The sequence below is a fragment of the Pipistrellus kuhlii genome, unplaced genomic scaffold (assembly GCF_014108245.1).
Source record: "Pipistrellus kuhlii isolate mPipKuh1 unplaced genomic scaffold, mPipKuh1.p scaffold_m20_p_3, whole genome shotgun sequence".
In the NCBI taxonomy this organism is placed as follows: domain Eukaryota; kingdom Metazoa; phylum Chordata; class Mammalia; order Chiroptera; family Vespertilionidae; genus Pipistrellus; species Pipistrellus kuhlii.
Genome location: NW_023425529.1, coordinates 6,905,815 through 6,926,676, shown reverse-complemented (window position 1 = coordinate 6,926,676; position 20,862 = coordinate 6,905,815). Strand labels below are relative to the sequence as shown.

At 42.9% G+C, this 20,862-nt stretch overlaps 2 protein-coding genes across 10 annotated transcripts in view; both read left to right on the top strand.

The window, feature by feature from the left end:
• RFX4 (regulatory factor X4) overlaps window positions 1-1,779 on the top strand; it is a 118,391-nt gene extending 116,612 nt beyond the window's left edge. For both annotated transcript variants that reach the window (XM_036458231.2, XM_036458232.2), the window contains exon 18: window positions 233-1,779. In XM_036458231.2, coding sequence (XP_036314124.1) covers window positions 233-505 — 273 coding nt within the window. In that variant the 3' untranslated portion in view covers window positions 506-1,779. The remainder of the gene's footprint in view (window positions 1-232) is intronic.
• Window positions 1,780-12,390: 10,611 nt separating this feature from the next.
• The window catches only part of RIC8B (RIC8 guanine nucleotide exchange factor B), a 98,608-nt gene continuing 90,136 nt past the window's right edge, over window positions 12,391-20,862 (top strand). For 7 of the 8 annotated variants that reach the window (XR_004991352.2, XR_004991348.2, XR_004991346.2 and 4 more), the window contains exon 1: window positions 12,449-12,917. Coding sequence is in view for 2 of the 8 variants with exons in the window: in XM_036457733.2 (XP_036313626.1) it covers window positions 12,834-12,917 (84 nt within the window). In the remaining 6 variants the exon portion in view is untranslated. The other variant, XM_045587555.1, reaches the window with a different exon arrangement.

Here is a 20,862-nt window from a genome sequence, read left to right as displayed (position 1 = left end):
CACAAAGTCTGTATGACTGGTTGAGTGAACACCAGCCCAACACTGGCTATGAAATCCTCCCTGTTGGAGACCTAGGCCACAGTTCGATCTTTCAGAAGTTCACTGATTCCATCCTATTGACTTTCACTAATAGCTTCTTAAGAAATTTAACAAACTGTAAACATGATTGATACTGTGTCTATATAACTTCAAGCTAATTTTAACTTTGTGGACTTTCTTTCCCCTCAACAAGTACCCTTTTAATAGCCCCACTTCCCGGATGGAGCCTTGTTTGATGAGCACTACTCCCAGACTGCATCCTACTGCAGTCACCCCCCGATGGCCAGAGGTGCCCACAGCCAACACGTGCTACACAAGCCCGCCTGTGCACTCCACGAGGTATGGAAACTCTAGTGACATGTACACTCCCCTGACCACCCGCAGGAATTCTGAGTATGAGCACATGCAACACTTTCCTGGCTTTGCTTACATCAATGGAGAGGCCTCCACAGGATGGGCTAAATGACTGCTCTCATAGGAATCCATATTTAATATTAATAAGTATTAATAATAATAATAAACCCACCCACCCACCCCCAGAAGACTTTATCTCTATACATTATAACTTGTAAACCATTCCTTGGCATCCATTTTCCTAATGAACGTGAGGCTGGGATTCAGTATGGGATGAATAAACTTTAGTTCAGAAACAGGACCCACTAAAAGTCAGTGAGATTGGGTTCCTGTAGCCAAGCCAGACTTGACTTTGTGTAGAGCACTATCTCAGACAGGCCAATCTGTGCCTTTTCCCCTTGTTCCATGACTTTGCTTTGCGTTGCCAACCACTCCCTATAAGTTACTTATTTTTCTGTTGACAAAAGCTCTTTAGTCTTGAAGGATGGATACTGGAGGCAGAACCTGGTTTGTGCTTTTGGATGGGCACATAATTTACCGAGAGCACTCACCTTGCTATCTGTCTGGCATCTTACTGTACAGCGAACAGCCCTCAGACACGTTCAGCGCATTCCTTCAACCTGCTGGTGCTCCCGGAGCATCAGGGTAAATGCAGGTATCTGGCAACTCGTGCCTTTCACAGTACCTGCATCAGAACGTAAGCACTGTCTAGAGGAAAGGAAGAGGTCTGCTCTGTGTGCCTTAAGTTGACTGACATTCGTAGGGGACCAGTTCTTCTATGTACAAATATTTGTCCGAAGTTTGCACAATGGCTAGTGTCAGCGAAAGGCAGGGAGGGGCTTCTATAGTTCTGTGTGATGCGGACGTCGAGTGTTGAGTGTCACATTCTGCTGTATTAATGTTGTAAAACTGGATAGACCAACATTAGCTTACTGGGCACCAAGTGTGCAAGTGACTTTCACGGTTCCTTCATAAGACGAAATAATTTCCGACACTTTGATAGAAAAAAAATTTCAAAGCTGTGCCTTTGAGCCTATACTATACTGTGTATGTGTGGAAATAAAAATGTATTGTACTTTTGGAAAAATTTTTCGTAGGCATTCTTCTGTCAGATTTGTAGCAATTTGTGCAGTTTGTTAGAGCTTAACATAGGTTTTCTTTCTGTATTATAAAAAGCACCAAGCAATTATGGTGGACCTATTACCCTATGGGTAAGAAATAAATAGAAATATGACATCGGATGTTTTAGCAATTGTTCTGTAAATAAAATCTTTGATCACAGCCACTCTGTGTGATAATCATGTCTACAGCTAAAATGGAAATAGTTTTATCTGTACAGTTGTGCAAGATATGAATGGTTTCACACTCAAATAAAAAGTATTGAAATGACCTTTCATTTTGCATTTGCTATGACCTATGTGTGTGTGGGTGTGCTCGCACGCACGTGCGTGTGTGTAAATAAATACCATTCTGAATACTAGGGTGAAAACAGGCAAAACAAAACTAAGTGGTCCCGAATGGTAGTGGTTATCCAGTCCATCATCATCTCCTCATAAAACAATCATTAAAATTTGGATAGGCCTGGCATGCAGTCCTTGAACAATTTAGTGCCTGCAGCCTAATTGAGGTTTGTAGGGGACCAATTCCACATACAAGGACTTAAGTTTGCATGATGACTGACGTCAGCAAAGGGCAGGGGCCTTTCAGCCCTTAAAGGGAATATTGTTCTTCAACATCAGCATCATTAAGACTTGGTCCCCTGGCACTTAATTCATTGTGCATTAATGATCTCTGGGAGTAAAGAGATGTCAAGTGCAGTGCTTTAGATGCAATAAACTTCTGGGACAGATATGACATTACTGAGTACTCAGTAAGCACCAACAAATTCTCCCCAGTGCTGAATTTAGATTCTAGGGCTGAGGATTGAGGATAGGCAGGCAAAATGATGAAATGTTTTGCCCAAACTTGAAGAGTCTAGGTCTATGAGAAAGTCAGAGCCAAGGATTTCCAGAAATGGCAGCAGTGATGTGTTAACTAAGAGGCATGAGAATTTGACAACTCGATTTGCATTTTGAAAGATTTATTTTTAAAGCCAGGCTTTTACTTGCTATTATATAACATATTTGTACCTGAAAATGATTTTATGATTAAAATTATATATTTTACATAGCATCCCCGTTAGAAAATTAGCTTTGTTGATCTGCCAAAAAAAAAGAGGCGGCGCTAGATTTCACTCCTGAAGGTAATTTGATCTTTGGCTGCAATCCATTAGTTGGCTTTATATGAGGAAAGGAAGGAGGAAGAACGAAATTTCAGATTCAGTCACTGTGTGAAACAAACCTGAAGATACCCAGACTTTCGCGCTCTTACAGCCCAAAGCAGGTGCTCCAGAATCAAAGGGTGGAGTAGGTTTGACTTTTGACTTGCTAATCATAAAAATAAATAAAGCAATTGCCAAATTCTCTAGCCAGGTAGCAGCAGCACATAGTAAACGACACCCATATACAAGTCACAGCCACAAGCTCGTTAAATGCACAGAACTTCAGGCAAAAAATAGTCCCAATCCCAGAGAACAAAGTGGTCACTCCAAGAACTTGGCAAGATGTGTGCCTCCTCCTCACAGCACAGCCAAATGCCGAGAGCCCTGGGCGTTCTCTCCAGACCACAGGGTACCCGTCTCTTGGGAGGTGAGCATACTGCCTGTGTCCCCAATTGTTCTCAACCTTCAATTTCAGAACTGACAGGGATCTGATGAAAAGACAACAGCTGCTGTGAGCTCGACTCACATGCACCTTCTCTCCCTCTCGGATGGTTCTTTCCCCGTCACCAGAATGGGAATGGGCAAGGTTGGTAGCTGGGAGTGGGGCCAGTCACTTGTCAGAGGAAGAACAGAGGAGTCTTGGCAATAAAGGGACACTCCCCGCTTTAGGACTCTTTCTGAAAAGGACTCTGCCAGCTTGAAACTGGCTGGAGTCGTGAACAGCAGCCAGGATGGCTCACCCACGTTGCAGGCCTGTGGCGTCCGAGGCATCCAGCCTGCTGTGTCCTTTGTCAGACCTCTGATATACCCCAGGTCTGGAAAGAAAGGGAATCTGGCCCCTCTGAGCCTGCAGCCCAGTCCCAGGCCAATCAGAACCATGCCAGTGAGTGAGCCCAACCTCAGTGGGGAGAGGAACTGACATCGTGGAAGGAACTGAAAGGAAGCCTTGGCTTCACCACCATGTGACCTTGGAGGGGTCACCTCCCCACTCTGGACCTCAAGCAAGCATGTTGTATGACTATGACATCCCAATTACAGTCTGTGCGCTGATGGACCTGGGCAGGCATGTCTGGGTGAGGAGGGTGGCAGCTTAAAGAAAACAAAGGAAGGACTGGCAGCTGGGCAGTGGCTCAGGAAGCCAGCCACAGGAGCGGAGGCAATGGCAGCTGGTGCCCAAAAACAGCCTGGGGCTCATGCCCAATCAGCTCAGCCCCTTTACCTGCACCACCATCACCGAGCAACTCTCCACCCCTTCCTCAGGCCCAGCCCCACCCTCCCCTGCACAGATCTGGGTAGTAGTCTTCTGCACTTTTACTTTCCTCCCAGATTCGTCCTTAATATTTGCTTTACAGTGACATCAATCAAAATGACCCAAGTGAAAGTGGACAAGAGCACAAACAGACTATTTTCCCCAACTTCTTGCATCTCTTTTTAAAAAAAATAAATCCTAGAAGAAAACAGTATAAATACTCATGTTATTATGTGGGGAAGGGTTATTTAGGTCTCCTAAAGCATATAGTTCAGACGTATTCAAGAGCCTACAGAATGCAAATCACCACTGGGGGCTTAAAGGAAAAGGGGATATACTTAGTGCCTGTACAGTGAGGTAGAACAATTAATTCCCAGTTCTACCAAAGATGTTGTAGGAAGCACACTCCAGCTCCAAGTAGGATTGGACTTAAGTGGTTCTCAACCCTGGCTGCCTGTTAGATCTATATCCCGTCAAATTCAAGGTGTAAGGTCCCACCGACAGTAAATAACTGACCTGGAAGTGACTCCAGGGCATCAGTAGCTTTCTAAAGCTCCCAGTGCGATTCTTACATGCAGCCAACGTTGAGAAACACGACTTAACACCTTGAAGTATTAAGATCCAGAGATGGCTATTCCCTGACTGTGCACCCAGTCTTCTCTCTCACAGGGTTCCAGTCTGCAGAGCAGAGAAGAGGGGAAATCCCCAGTAACCTATCCCAGCAATTCCCAATTGGTATTCTGCAAGTTTTTAAGACATGCAATACCTGTTTAGCCAGGGGCACTGACCGCTTTTTCCTTTGATTGGCAATAAATAAATAAATAAATAAATAAATAAATAAATAAATAAATAAATAAATTTTTTTGGTGGGCCCCAGGATTTTAGTAATTTGTGCGCCATGAGATGAAAAAGGTTGAAAATCTCTGGCCTGCACAATTGACAGTTCCCTGCAGCTGACAACTTTTTCCCCGGCTATTGTTTTGTGGGCCCTTCAGGCCAGTCCCCCTCCCTGCCACTTGCTAACCTGGCCCTTCTCTGCTGCAACTCCCTGGCAGCCTCCCAAAATAAGCCAGCCTGGACACGGCCCTAGTGGTTCCCCTCTTCTTCCGAGGTCAGAATCTTTTGTGTTTTATCAGCCTCCTCCCTGAAGCACTCTCCCCACTCCTCCTCCTGCACCTCAGCCTGCTCCAGCCTTCTCACCCCCATACTTGGCTGCTGTTGGTGTAGGTGGGACGGAAGACGTGGGCCCCAAGAGTTGAGCAGAGAGCGGTTGCTAGGAAAGGGGTGTGGGTGAAGAGAGGTGGTGGGCGGGCGGGAGAAATAGGGCTCCCCGGTTTGATTCCTCCCCTTGTCACCGTAAATGCCTCAAGAGCTAAACCCAGCTGTTTGAGAACTATTATGAAAAATAATGAGGTCTGACCGCGACAGCAGGGGTGAGAGAAGCAACCGCAGAATCAGCTGCAGTGTTGATCCTTGGCATTTATAATAGTCTCCCCATAGGCTGGAAAGCCACTGGGTTTAGAAGAGTGAATTCTCCAGAAACCGCCAAACTGCGCCCCCACCAGGAATGGTATCCAAAATGTCCTGGCCAGTGCTACACCTCTCAGAAGGGATAAAATGCAAAACAGCCGAATTTGAAGACAGTCTTTAAATGAAGAGAACGTGCCGAAACTGGTTTGGCTCAGTGGGTAGATCGTCAGCCTGCAGACTGAAAGGTCCTAGGTTCGATTCCAGTCAAGGGCATGTACCTTGGTTGCGGGCACATCCCCAGAAGGAGGTGTGCAGGAGGCAGCTGATCAATGTTTCCCTCTCATCAATGTTTCTAGCTCTCTATCCCTCTCTTTTCCTCTCTGTAAAAAATCAATAAAATATATTAAAAATAAATAAAAACAAACGAGAACGTGACACGCTCTCTTCGCCTCACTCACAGTGACTTGAGGCACCTTTCTGAAATAGATCTGCCTGAATCCAGAGGCTCCTCTTCTTGGGGTCTGCTGTGTGGCAGGCACCTCTTCTCCACTTCTGACCCCCCCCCCCCCCCCATCCGTGGCATAACCGCATCTGTTTGCAGGTGAAGAAACGTAGGCTCTGAGCAGTTGAGTGCTTTGCCCAGAGTCACACAGAAAGTGGGAGAGCTGGGGTTTGAAAACAAAACTACCTTATTCCGGAGTCTGCGCTCCTTCCTCCAGCACGCTGCCTTCTTCCTCCTTCCTCCATCTGTTCCCACCCCACCCCACCCCACCCCCAGTCCTCTCTCCTCAGCAGCTTTGCAGTTTTTAAATCAACCTTGACCATGGTCAGAGAGCCTACTGGGGCTGGAGAGTTTCACGGGTCCTGGGAGATGTTTGTGTGCTGAATGAAGGCGGTTCCCCAGCTTTCCCTCTATCATTTCCCAGGGAACACGCAAACCAGTACATGATCAAGGACCAAGATTTGGCCATTCTATAGAGAAACAGGAACAAAAGAAAATCAATAATAATGTTTAAAAAAAAAGAGGTCACAGGAGGATTTTTATTACCAGGTCTGAAAAAAAAGCTCTGCAGGGGAGGTGCAATGAGCCAAGTATTCATCAGAATGAAGTCATTTGAGGAAGTCGGGGAACAGTGGCTACCTCTTGCTGTTCAGGTCACTACCCTTTGACAGCGGTGGCCTCTGACCTCCACAGCCCTACAATTCTGTTCCGACTGACCCCGAAACCCATGAAATTCAGATGTAGACGCTGCCCAAAAGTTGAGAGAAAGCTGAGTAATATGGGAAAAGCCCTCGGTATGTGCCCCCAGCTGAAAGGAGCTGGCAGTTCTTTGGCCGTAGATGCAATTTATTCTGTCCTCCTCCTTTCAGGGAAATGCTAATCCTTCATAGACGACTCAAGGGGAAGACTAATGCGTTGATGATGAATGGCAATAATCTTTTGTCCACTGCCACCTCCTCCTAGGGTTGAACCTTAAAAGTTTAATCAAATGTCAGTAAGTAAATCAATGAGGAGTTAAAAAGGAAGTGGTGGGAAGAAGGTGTGTGAGAATCCAATTCCTCTGACGTGCATCTCAAAAGCTTAATTGCAAAGACATTGGTGTGTGTGTGTGCGCGTGTTGTTAGACTATTTACACACACATACACACACACAGTCACTATACCAAAATTATCCTATGTCAAAGCATGTCAGTGTTAAAGACATTAACTCCAAGGTTCTAAAACCAAAGCAGTGTGTTGGAATTACTCTTTCGTTAAAAACACCACCACCTACCATGAATCTTACACGTATTTACAGCAACAGGAATAACATGACTTTTTATCCCCAAATCTTCACAACATCACTGTGAGGAAGACTGCAAATTTTTCATTCCAGTTCACCTAACATTTGAGTGGCCACTCCATGCCAGGTCTGCTGTGCTGGCCACCGTGACAGCCATCTCTTTTCCCCATTACAGCATCCTGCAAAGAAGGTATGATTATGCTCATTCCAGTTGAAAAACATCAGTGCTCAAAGAGGGCAAGTGACTTATTCCTGAACACCCAGGGGCAGAGTTAAAAAGTAAACTAGAATCTTTTGGCTTGCAAGTATTCCAGTTAGATTTTTTTTTTTTTTTTTTTACAAAACTGGTTGCCAGAGGGTTTTTAAGAAATTTGACAAATGACTGGCTTCTGAGATACACAGTGAGTCATGACTAAAGAACAGGTTTTCCAATTCCCAGTCCAGGTTCTTTCACCACATTACAGCACGGCCACCCAAAGCGCTGGGTTTTCCCAAGAGGTGTTTGGATGGGATTCCAAGCCAGCACGATGCAAATAGGTCTGACCCACATTCCAGCTCTTGGATAAATAAAATCTCCTAAAGAGCAGTGCCCATTCTGTGTGCTTAGTTAGAGAGCCCCACTGTGGATAGTCAATCAATATTGAACAACTGTAGGTACATTTGCCAAGGACTAATAGCATGGGCTCAATCTTAGCTATTAGAATACTGGAAATGTTACTGCAGAACTTCATAAAGATGCTGAAAGTCTAAATAGATTAGTCATAAATTTTTAATTAAAAAAAAACACTCTGAAGTGATTTGATCCAATTCTAATTTTATAAATAAGATCCCGAGAAATTAAAATAGTGTACACAAGGATCTGACACCCTCCGGCAACAGACACCTCGGCTGTTTCCTGGTTCCATTTAACTTTGTCATATAGCATTGTGAGATAGTGTTTTCAGGAATGTAATATGTTGAAGTGGGATTGGCTGGTCTTAGAGTCATCACTGATTATGAAATGTCTCTCAGATTTAACTTTTCCTTATCCCACTGACCAATTGACCTCTTAGGAAATCTCCATTGCTTATTTTCAAGTTCAACCATGTTGGGATCATTTCTCAATAAGCGTCTGGTTAATTTTGGCCTCCTGAATTTTTCTCCTGGCATTTCCCCCTATTTGCTAAGCCCTCTGAAGTTCTCTCCACTATTCTGTCTTTATAGTTCACCTTCTCCAAGAAGGCTTCTCTGATCACTCTTCTTCTCATCAATGTTTTTCTTGCTTTGATTTGCATAAGACATGTTCAATTAGGAAATACTTGCTGATTGCCTGAATGTTTCTTATAGCCCCCAAAGAACAGGGTCAGTTGTTCCTACTTCTTTTTTTAATGGTGCTTAAGATAATTCTGTGCTCCAGTGATCACCATATGTACGATGGGGCAAAAGTAGGTTTACAGTTGTTTGTATAAAAAATGATACAATAATATCATAACAGAGTCTGTGTTTCCTGTACTCACAACTGTAAACGAACTTTTGCCCAACCCTGTATTTCTTAAAGGATCAAACCATGATAATTAACTTTGTTATAAAAAGGAGACTTCATTCTTGGTAGAAAATGAAATTAAAATAATTTTCATCTTGCTGGGTCGGTCTCATTTCTCAAAGACTAATTAATGAGTCACATGCACTTGACTTTGGTAGTCTATCAAAAAACTAGTTCAGTGGTTGATATTCTATCAAAATATTGGTCCACTGTTTCTCAATCCTGGCTGCTCACTCAGATCAACAGAGAGGCTTTTAAAACTACCAGTTCCCAGGCCTCACCACAGGTCAACTGAATCAGAATCTTTGGAGATATGCCCAGGAAAGGATTTGCATATATCATATTGATATTTCATTTGCACATATTGATTTGTACAACCTCACTCTCAATAGATTTTTCTAAAGAACTAGCATGTTCAAATATACTTTTGTGGTTCTTAGGATCACAAAATATTAGAACTGAGAACTAAAATAATATTTGACTCAATTCGTTTATTTTTACAGCTGAGGACACTGTGGCTTAAGAAAGACTGAGTGACAGGTCCTATCTTGAATTAGTGGAATTCTCTGAATTCCATTTCTGGAGCTGTAGTGACTAGACCAAGCCGTTTAGTTTTTAAATGTCAAAGAAAAGGTGTAAACATAACTGCATGTGGAAGATTGGGATTTTAAAAGCTGTTGGCAGCAAGTACTCCTTAAAAACCTTCAATTTGGCACATTCCAACTTACCCATTGTCATGGCAGAGAAAGTGCCACAGCAGGATATATCAAAGTCCAGAATAAATGACTCGTATCTATTTGCTTGTTCATTGGCCCTGACCTATAAGTCTATAACATTTTATTCTATCAGAACCTAGAGCACTTCTAGCCCTTAACTATACCACTTATTAGCCAACTTATTGCTTATGAGCAAGCTAATCAACGCCACGAACTTCCCTTTTCTCTGTAAAAAGAAAGATAGTGCCTGTCCTATTGACCTTGTTATTTTTTCAGCTCTTATAATGATTAAATCAGATGATCTACATGGAGATATTCTGAGACTACTAAAGCACTGTTGATATACATGTACAGAATTATATTACCATCTTTCAGAACCATGACTTGTGACTATTTGCTGCTTTAATTACCCAGTCTCTAACTCCGTACCAGACCATCCAAGAATCAACAGGAACTAGAGTTGGTGTTGGACTAGAGACTGTAGTCACTAAAAGTATCACATAACTAAATATTCAGGGAGGCAAAGTGACGTGGTGACCCAGGATTCAGCTAGTCTAGGCTCTAGTCCCAGAGTCTGCTTTTAACTATTGACTTTGGACAAGTCACTTAATTTTTCTGGGACCAGAGTCTCGTCAGTGGTCAAAGGATGACTTGATTGGAGTCAAAGATCCTTTTAATTTATAAAATCAGAATATTAGTGCTTAATTAAAAATTACTAAAGTGCAATTTCCCAAACCGTTAATTTCTGTGGTTTCACATTTTTAAAATCTCTTTTTAGAAATACAGGTGTGCCTAAAAACATAAGCCTAATTCTGTTAGACATTTCAAACACATGTGTAAGACTCTCTTTGAAAGACACAGCTCTACTCAGATACTTTATGCTTGTCAGTATCCTGTCCAGCTCCAAAAATAAATATATGGTTACCCAAAAAGCATGAAATACAGTACTGGACATAGAGGAGGCACCCAAATACTGTTATGTTACAGCTCTCAGTCTGAGTCCCAGTTTGTGTTATTTAACCCATCTGAGACTGTTTTCTTATCTATAAATGGGAAAAATACCTTCCTCAAGGATTCACTGAGATAGTGTATATTCAAATGGTTTGTTAATTGTTCAAAACAATTGCAAGATGTTACTATTACCTAAGGAATGTAGCTTATTATAGCATGACCTTTCTATACAGTGTGCTCTTTCAAGAGATAGATTAAAATCTTTGTCATTTAGTTTACTACGGACATAGCACCTACCCCAATGCCTGGCTCAACAAATATGCTCAATACATTTTTGCTGCATGAAAAGTATAAACCACAGAAAGACCTAAACCTCCATGAGCTCAGATTCCCTATTTGGTTTTTTTCTCCAAATTCCCAAAGCTTAGCACAATGTCTGACCCATAGAAGAAACTCAATAATTATTAGATAAATACATTTTTGTTTCTAGTTCCTCTCTTCAGCACAGCTCAAGAGGTAGAGGTGGGCAGGGGAGGCATTAAAGACTATTTCTGGTAAAGGCTGCTTGGAACGGAAAACTGGAAATTACTTGGAAACGTCACCCACTCTCTAACAAATAGCTTGGGAGAACAAAAAGAACAGCTTCAGTTTCCAAATTCTGCAATCTTGGTAGATGACTCTATTAGCTCCTCCGAGACTCAGTTTCCTCATCTGAACATGAGAACAGGACACTCCACCCCTCCCCCTCATAGGGTAAGCACCAGAACTGAAGCTCCGTCAGGGCAGGCACTCACTTGGGGCTCACCGTCGCCACACCACACAGCGCTGGACCGTATGGAACAGTGCCCCGCACAGCATCGGTTCGCAAATATTTGCCGACTGGATCTGTGGCAAATTGACTGTGGCACCACAGCTGAAGTGACAGGTGCCTGCACGCAGTAAATGCTTAGCAAAGGTGGGCCTACATATAGCTTCCCAGACAAGACAAAGCTAAAGGAGTTCACCACCACCAAACCAGGATTACATTAAATGTTCCAGGGTCCTCCCTAAGAAGAAGAAAAAATATGACCAACAACATGGCAATCAATACGTATCTATCAACAATTGACTCCAGCAATGGTAAGATATGTACACATGTAATATCTTAATAAAAAAATGAAAAACAAAACAAAACAATTGACTCCAAACAAACAAACAGAGCAGAAACAGACTCATAGGTTCTGAGAATATGTTGGCGGCTGCCAGATGGGAGGGGGCTGGGAGGATGGATAACAGGTGACGGGATGAAGCAGTACAAATTGGTTGTTACAGAATAACCATGGGGACCCAAAGTCCCGCACACGGAATATAGTCAGTAACATCCTAATAACTATGTATGGTGTCAGATGGGTAAGAGATATATGGGGATGATCACTTAGTAAGTTATGTAATGTCTAACCACTGGGGTGTACACCTGAAACTAATATAATATTGTATATCAACTGTAATTGAAAGATTAAAGAATGACATTTCAAAAACGGCACTAAAAAAAAAAAATCGCTGGCCCCCTTTTATCTAGATAACTACCTGCAATTTCCCACATCACTGTAGCTGAAGACATTAACAAGACCGCAAACAAGGGAGGAAGGAAAGAATCTGACAGAGACCGAAACCGCTAAGCGAGAAAAGTGGGAATTAAACCGGCGCTTCACAGTTCCAACCAAAGGGTGCCGGCTTCCGCGAATGGCAACCAGTTCAACCAGCCAGGGCTCTGGCAGCACGGCCAGCTCCGTAAGGAACAAAAAGGAGGCCGGGCCCACGCTCAGACCCACCCCCTAACGGTTTCTTGGCCGCTGGCCTCCGGGGCCCGGGGGACTCTCGTTTCCGGCCTTGGCAGGACCACAGTTCCCAGCATGCCTTAGGAGGGAAGTCTTTCCCGCTTGGATAACTACTCATCCCGGCATGCCATTCGGCACTCCAGTCTATTAGACGGGATCGTGGGACGACCCCATTGCACGCAGGGAGTTGTAGTCCACTTAGCGGCTGCCTCTTAGAAGGGGCGGGGAAGAGCCGGGTCGTTCTCGTCAGCTGAGAAGAATGATTCATAGAGGAGGGTCAGGTGGGAACAGTACTGTCCGAGAAAGCCCACTTAAAAGGCTGGCTTCTTCGAGGGAGGGAGAGGCGGAGGAGCCGGCAGGACCGCGGGCCTGACCCCTCTCAGGCCGCTCGGCAGGCCTCGGTCGAGCCCGGGGCCTGGTCAGGGGCGGCCGCGGGGACGCTGGTTGCTGGGGGACCGGTGACGTCGCGGGGTGAAAGTTGAGGGGCGGTGACGTCGGGCCTGCCCGGGCGGAGGCTGGCGGGTTGGAGGCAGGAGGGAGGGAGGGAAGGAGGGAAGGAAGGAAGCTGGGAAGGAGCGAGCGAGCGAGCGAGCGAGCGGGGGCGCGAGGCGTTTACCTGGAGGCAGCGGCTCGGGCGCGCTGAGCGGCCGCGGCTCCCCCGCACCTGCGGCCATGGATGAGGAGCGCGCCCTGTACATCGTCCGGGCCGGCGAGGCGGGGGCTATCGAGCGGGTCCTGAGGGATTACAGCGAGAAGGTAAAGAGCCCTGGCCCCAGGCTCGCGGCGAGGCACTCCGGCCGCCCTCCCTCCGGGCTTGCACGCGCATCCCTCCCCACCCCCTCATTCCGGGGATGCGCATTGCTCTCCCCCCAACAATGTTTCCGGCTTGGACATGCGTATTTTGTGCTCCCCCAGCCTTTCCCATCCGTGCATCCTGCACCCCCCCGCCCCCACTCTGGCGCCCACTCCTCTGATTCCGGCCCAGCAGCCAGCCCTCCCGAGCGCGCAAGTCACACCCTCGGAATCCGTGGATGTGCGTCCTTGCCCTGCGCCCCACTCCTGGATGCATACATGCACGCGAGGCTTCTTCACATGTGTAGCATAAAAATATTTGCTTAAACATGGACCTTGACATGCATAGGACGTTATCAGCCACGATGGTTAGTTCTTTATGTACCTGTGTAGCACGGTACCGTTTTCAAGGTGTGATGTCTCTCGTATGTGGTCTAACTTGATTCTCAGAGTGTTTATAGGGAAGATGGTATTATCCTCCCCATTTTATAGATGGGAAAACCGAGACGCAAAGCACTGAAATCATGCCAAGGTCATGGGCGTACTATGTTGTAAGTGAAGGTAGAAATCTTAACTCCTAATAATACCTGTTATTGGTATCGCATTAACAGTTTTCCCATCCCTTATCTCATTTAATCTTGAAATCAGTCCTGTGAGGTTTTTATCTGCGTTTTGCAACTGAGATTCTTGATTGGTTAAGTAACTTGTCCAAGGTCATGGTGGTGAGCTGGGGTTCCAGCCTTGGTCTTCAAACCATTCATTGTTCTTTCCACTGTACAACTCTGGGGTAAAAAAGAGGTATCTTGTTATAAATCCCAGCCATGTCTCTGAATCTCTCTCGTAAAACCGTTAGCTTTCCGTTGCATATCCTTCCAGGAATTTTACGTGCTCACTTCAAAAGGTAGCATACCACACCGTTATTCTTCCATTAAGAAGACTACTGTGTAAGAAATGACTGACTACTCCCTCTGTGAAAACACACCCAACGCCAAGTCACACCCTAGATAGAACATGTTTCTTCCTTTTATTTGCGTCCATTCATAATTTCCTCTTCTGTGTTTGCTGTGGTGCCCACCACTGCACTTTCATACACTTTGTATTATTATTGGGCTGCCAGTATGCCATTTCTGCCTTGGGCGGAGATCCAAAAATAATACACCTTCATTCCCGAGTGATCTTCCCAGCAGCACTTTGAGGAGAATGGTGGTATTCCCATTCCACAAATGATAACATTTAGGATAAAGTTGCCCCAGCCATTGAGAGGTGGGGCAGAGATTTGAATTTAGATAGTCTGACTACTGTTTTCTACAGGACTATCCTGATTCCTTGAAGATGATGCATGGATTCATTTCTCTTCTTAGCTCCTTCACTCTTGGATACACTTCACTGTTGCCTATTTACCTAATGTAGGAGGAATTAATTTAATGCATAGATGGACATATTGTGGAGATTATATTGATTTTACCTGATTTGTAACTGCTCTCCAAAAAAATATTTGAAGCACTGCAAAGTGATTTTCAAAAGAAATAACAACAGAAGCCTTGCCATTGTGTTGAGTCAGTTTGTATTTCCTTAGCACTTACTGTATGTATGACACATATCTAGCAATAAAGAAAAACTCTCCCGTAGGAAGGGAGAAGGAAAACCTTCAAACTGGATCTTCCCACACTTTTAATATTCTTTCTCCCCTTCATGTCCAAACTAAGGAGAACTCCAGATTTGCTCCCTCCAACTTATCTCTCCCTCTCCTTGATCTCATCCAAGTTGGTTCCCACTCCTGATCAGTGCTATCAACTTAAGTTCTGGACATCTCCAGCTCCTTTTCACACTGGGGATGTCTTTAAAGTAGTAATGTTAAATATGTGTTTTTTTATTTTTATTTTTGTTTTTGAGAGAGCGAGAAACATTGGTTGCCTCAAGTACACACCCTGACCCAGGGATCGAATCCACAACTTAGGTATGTGCCCTGGCCTGGAATCGAACATCAACCTTTTTTGGTTTATGGAACGACGCTCCAGTCAACTGAGCCACCTGGCCAAGGCCAATTATGTATTTTTTAAAAAATATTTTATTGATTTTTTTACAGAGAGGAAGGGAGAAAGATAGAGAGCTAGACACATCGATGAGAGAGAAACATCCACCAGCTGCCTCCTGCACACCCTCTACCGGGGATGTGCCTGCAACCAAGGTGCATGCCTTTGACCGGGATCGAACCTGGGACCTTTCAGCCCACAGGCTGATCCACTGAGTCAAACCGGTGTCTGCCAAATATGTATTTTTTTTTAAGGGGATATTACTGAAGTGTTTGGGAGGCTTGAACTTTTTGGGTCACCCCTGAAAATGCTCTGACTTGATTCATACTGAGTCAATTAGCTTCAGAAAAGAGTTCTCAGGTTTAATGCTGATTATAGTAGGGCCAGAGTGCAGAGAAAATAGCTGAATTTCACGTTGGCAGTGGGACTTTGCCCCTCAAGGAGAAAGACATTGAGGCAAATGAATAGGAAGGGGAAGTATGATTGCTGTGATCCGGCAATAAGAATGGGGAGATGAAATTAAATTGACCAGCTGGATAGAATATGGAATCTGAAACTGAAAAGGTAGCTGGATACCGTGTGCTTCATTTTCCCTACCTGAAATTTTTGATTTAAAAAATGGTTAGAATAAGAGGTGGTTTTGAGGGTTGAGGAGTCTAACCAAGAAGGGAAATGAATGATATATAGAGAATGTAGTTCATTGTTTGGGCAATGTTCTTTTTAAAAATATATATATATTATTTATTAATTTTTACAGAGAGGAAAGGAAAGGGATAGAGAGTTAGAAACATCGATGGGAGAGAAACATCAATCAGCTGCCTTCTGCACACCTCCTACTGGGGATGTGCCCTTAACCGGAATTGAACCTGGGACCCTTCAGTCCACAGGCCGACACTATCCACTGAGCCAATCCGTGTAGGGCTGGGCAATGTTCTTTATGTTACCTTCTTTCTCTAATAAAGCCAGTCCTCAAAAGGAGGCAATCAAATACAGTTGACAGAAGGTGGAATTTGGAGTCAGATAAAGCTTGTTTCACATCTGCCATTATTAGCTTCACGACTATGAGTAAGGATCTGAGTCTTTGTCCTTATCTGTAAAACAGGAAAAAAACCACCTGAGTTATTCCGAGGCTTAACTTAAAGGAAGTATAATGCCAAACACTGAGCACGATGCCCTGGAGGCATTCACTGAGGGTGATAAGTTCCAGTAATCTAGGTACTCAAGAAGTCCTGTGACCCAACCACAGGGTCTTGAGCCATACTGTCTGCCTGAACTCTTGATTCTCAATTGTCCATCCTTATGCCCTCGGGCAAGTTACTTAACTTTCCTTGCCTCAGTTTATTCTTCTGCCAAACAGGGATAATAACAGTGCCTACATGTTGTCAGGCTTAAATGAGTTATTTGTGTAAAGCACATAAAATAGTGCCTGTCTCTTAAGAACCCATAACTGTTAGTTGTGGGGTTTTTTTGTTTGTTTTTTACCAAAAAAAAGATAGAAATTAAATATGTGCCACTGAGTTGACCTAGTTGACAAGAAAAATTGGGGAGTATACTCCAATCTTTTTCTTTTTCCTTGACCCTTGCATTTTCTGATGGGTAGCAAAATACTGTGCACCATATTTAGAGCAACAGTTACCTGGCTGGCTCGAAATCTACTGTGTTACAGTGACTCTAATTTCCACGCCTTCTTGCTTTTTTCACTGATCCTGGTTATCATGGGGAGAGGGAAGATCTATTTATCCCAGAAAACAAAACAAAACATGGTACTTGTCTGTTTCTCAAGGACATAATGCAGATTGACTCAGTATAGGAAAGTATTAAAAAAAGTATTAAAAATATAGGAAGGGTGGTGGTTCTTTTTCCATTCTTCTCAATTCATCTGTTAACATTTATTGAGTGCCTGTTATCCTAAGCACTTTCACATGTCATCACATATAATCTTCTTACATTAAAACTTAGGAGGGAGCCGGAACCGGTTTGGCTCAGTGGATAGAGCGTCGGCCTGTGAACTGAAAGGTCCCAGGTTCAATTCCGGCCAAGGGCATGTACCTTGGTTGCGGACACATTCCTGGTGGGGAGTGTGCAGGAGGCAGCTGATTGATGTTTCTCTCTCATCGATGTTTCTTGCTCTCTATCCCTCTCCCTTCCTCTTTGTAAAATATCAAAATATATATAAAACTTAGGAGGGAGATGGAAGTATTCCCTTTTGGGAGAATAGGAAATTGAGGTTCAGAATGACAAAGTGACTATCTATAGTAGGGGTGGGTTATCCAGCTCGCAGGCCATATAAGGTCCTCAAAATCAATTGGTCTGGCCGTGCCAAGACAGTAGGGGTGAGTTAATTAAGTGTTGGACCAAATTAGCAGGCTAATTTTTAAGTTAATAATTTTGTATGGCCCCCAAGTGATGTTATAAATTTGTAAGGCATTCATTTAATGTTATAAATACTCAAATGGCCCTTGAGGCACATGGCTAGAAGTGGCAGACTAGTCTTCATATTCCATTTCCACTGCTCTTTTTGCAAGGCCATGTTGGCTTTTCCATGTCTATTTTGTGTTTTTGAGCATAGAAAGGAAGGGTTTTCCAGTGCCAGTGCGACTGTTGCACCCTCATCACCTCCACTCCAGTTACAGAATGAGTTATTATGGGAAATACGTATTGTGCTAGTCGAAGCTGTTCAATCTTGTTCTCCTCTTTCAGGGCCTATTCTGATAACGACTTAATAGAGAAATTGGTTGCCATCGTTATGATTATCAACAAAAATAGTGGCCCAGGACCCCAAAGTACACAGTAGGATCATAGTTCTGGAATCACAGGATATTTAGACTAGAAGGAGTCTCAAAGATAATTGCACCCAACCCAACCCACTCAGGAGGTGAAGGAACTGAAGCGTAGAGCCATCAACAGTAATGACAACCAGAGAGATGGTCTGCTGGCCATAGAAGATACTTGGCAAATGTTACCCCATAGAGAGCTCCAACATGATTGATTCTACCTTCGAAGTATGGCATAGTTATAGACAAATGAAAGGTAAAAGTTATGTAAGATTCAGGCAGGTAGGTCTCCAAGAGTAGTCCTCAAGAGAGGAAAACCACGCTGACAGCAGTGAGGTCTTAGTTTATGTGCTAGAAGACCTGATTAATGGGGACCTAATATTGGGACAGTTCTAGAAATACAGCCTCCACATTTGAATAGGGCATATAAATATCCTGTACCATGTAAGAGGAGTTGCTTTCCACCTTGAGGTTAAGTTCTGACTCAGTTCATTCCACAGATTTTTACAGAGGAGCATTTTAGTGGGCTGTTCCTTTGTTATACCTTATTCTTATTTCCAGATGGGTTGTATAATTGAAGTTACTGGCATTTAGTTCTAGAAGTAAGCTCTATTTATGAAACACAGCACCACACACACCCTACCCCAGTTAGAGTAATTCCCTTTTATTGGTACCGTTGAAGTGTGTCTTTAGAAATCTATGAAATAGCTGTAGTTCCCTTACCATCAATAGTTCAGTATTTGGGCACATCATAGGCCATGCAGTGATGACAATAGTGGCCACTTATTGAAGACCTGCTATGTGCAAGGTGCTATGCATAAAAGAAGGAAATCCTGACTGGTAGAGTTAGTAACTTGGTAATGAGTCCGGCATGTCACTGAGCTGTTGTGCCTTACTAGATCTCTAAATTGAACAATAGTTTTACTCTTTAGTTTATGTTTGACTTGTTGCTCCTGCTTGTCTGGAAATTATGTGTATAAAGGTGAGGTGGCTAGCAGTTCTAGAAAGGCATTTATAGCCAGAAATGTAGTTCCCCTTCTTCCTTTCAGCTGTACAAAGGGGGGAGAATAAAGGGTAGAGGTACTGAGTAGGGTAGGGATGATCTAAGTTGGATAAAAGAACTCAGCCTTAAATATCTTTGGATCCAAAAAAGCTTAGAAGGCTGCGTTTCTGAATAGATTGGCACATTCAAAATTCAATTTTATTGCCTCACATACCACAATATACCTTCTAATTAAATTAAACCCTCTTGTTATTTAGACAGGGTTCTTGAAAGCTTTTCTTCTTTAATACAGGTTCGGCCGTGTATTTAAAAAGCAACAGAAAAATTAGTCCTTGGTACCATTCTAAATTACTACCTTAAAAATAAATCTACGTAGAAACTGTTAAAAATATATTTTTATAACTTAATGGGTTTTTTTTTCCCCAAAAGATTTCTTTTTTTAAAAATTTCCTTTCCATAAATGCTGAAAAATATTTACAAGAACCATTATATTGGCAACTAGGTACATTTATTTCAGATAATTTATGGAATTCACATATAATGGCAAAGAATAAGCTTTCTTGGTTTGTAAGTAGAACTTATTTTCATTTGTATTGGATATTTACTAAGCTTCAGTTTACAAGCTTAGCCTGATGTCTGGTGCCTTTTTATCTTTTATCTAATGTTGGTTTTTACTAAAACTCGTGTCTATAAATTCCTAAGTTATTGCCTCCAGATTTTCAAGTTCTTTCTTTCTTCCTTTTCTTCTTGTTCATTCCTTGATATTTTATTTTTAATTCTCACCTTATTGATTTTATCCTATACTTACTGATTTCCCCCCTCTTTTTGTTTTTTTAAGAGAGAGGCGAAGGGGGAGACAGGGGGGGAGGGGGAAGAGGAGAGGTAGAGGGGTAGAGATAGAGAGGCCTCCTGTACATGTCCCCGACTGGGGATTGAACCCTTAACCTAGGTGTGTGCCCTGACTGGGGATCAAAACCTGCAATCTAGGTATGTGCCCCAACCGGGAATCAAATCTACATTTTTTTGGTGTATGGGAGGATGCTCCTACCAACTGAGCAACACCAGCCAGGGCTCATCTTTTATTTTTAAAATGTCCCTTTTAATTATAAAAATAATAGACCAAAAAAAAAATTACCAGAAATTCCACCACCCCTGTACAGTCGCTTCTATATTTGCATTGTTCAAATGCATCCATATATTTATCATAGACACAGAACTATAATTTGATAGTTTTTTACTTAATAACATATTACATTATTTGCCATATTGTTTCAGAGCTCTTTAGCTATCTTTTTTAAATTGCAATATAATATTCCATCAGGTGGATGCATAACAGTTTAGTTAATCTCATGTTATTAGATATTCAAGGTTGTCTCTTTTCTTCTATAATAATAACACTGCAGTGAATATGTTTACATATATAATTTTTCTCTCATTCTGGGTGATTTCATTAGGGTAGGTTCTTGGGAGTAGAAGTTCTGGGTCAAAGGGAATGAATATTTTTAGGGTTTCCAATATGTGTTGCCAAATCAGTTTCTCTTTTAAAGTTTGTGTCAGTTTACACTGCTGCCAGCAATATCATGCTTGGATTATTGATGACCATTTCCCAGAGAGCTTTGTGTCTTCAGTCTTGCTCTCCTTTGATCTGGTCTGTTAGCTACTGCCCAAACTATTCCAGCATGCTCTACTGTTCACATTTTTTTTCTTTTTTAAGAGTCTTCTGCTAGATGCCTGCTACCTTTCTTACAGTTTAGGTGTAAATTTTAAAATCCAGCCTCTGCCACCTGACATAATTCATTTTAATTTATGGTGTGGTTTGCATACCATATAAGAAGCAATCTCCTTTACTTCTCTAAGTCCTTCCTCTGACCATTTCTTATATTCAGAACTTCTGCTCTGTCGACATTTCTTCTCCATCTCATAAATTTAATATCAAAAATTTATTCTTCTACAAAGCTGTCAATTTAGAACCCCTCTGTAATGATGATACCTTCAGTACTCAGTGTACTTAACTCCTGGTGGGTTGCCAGTAAATGTTTGTTTGTATGGCCAGTGAGGGAATACAAAGGAAAGGCAGAGAAATGTTCACTGGAGACTTT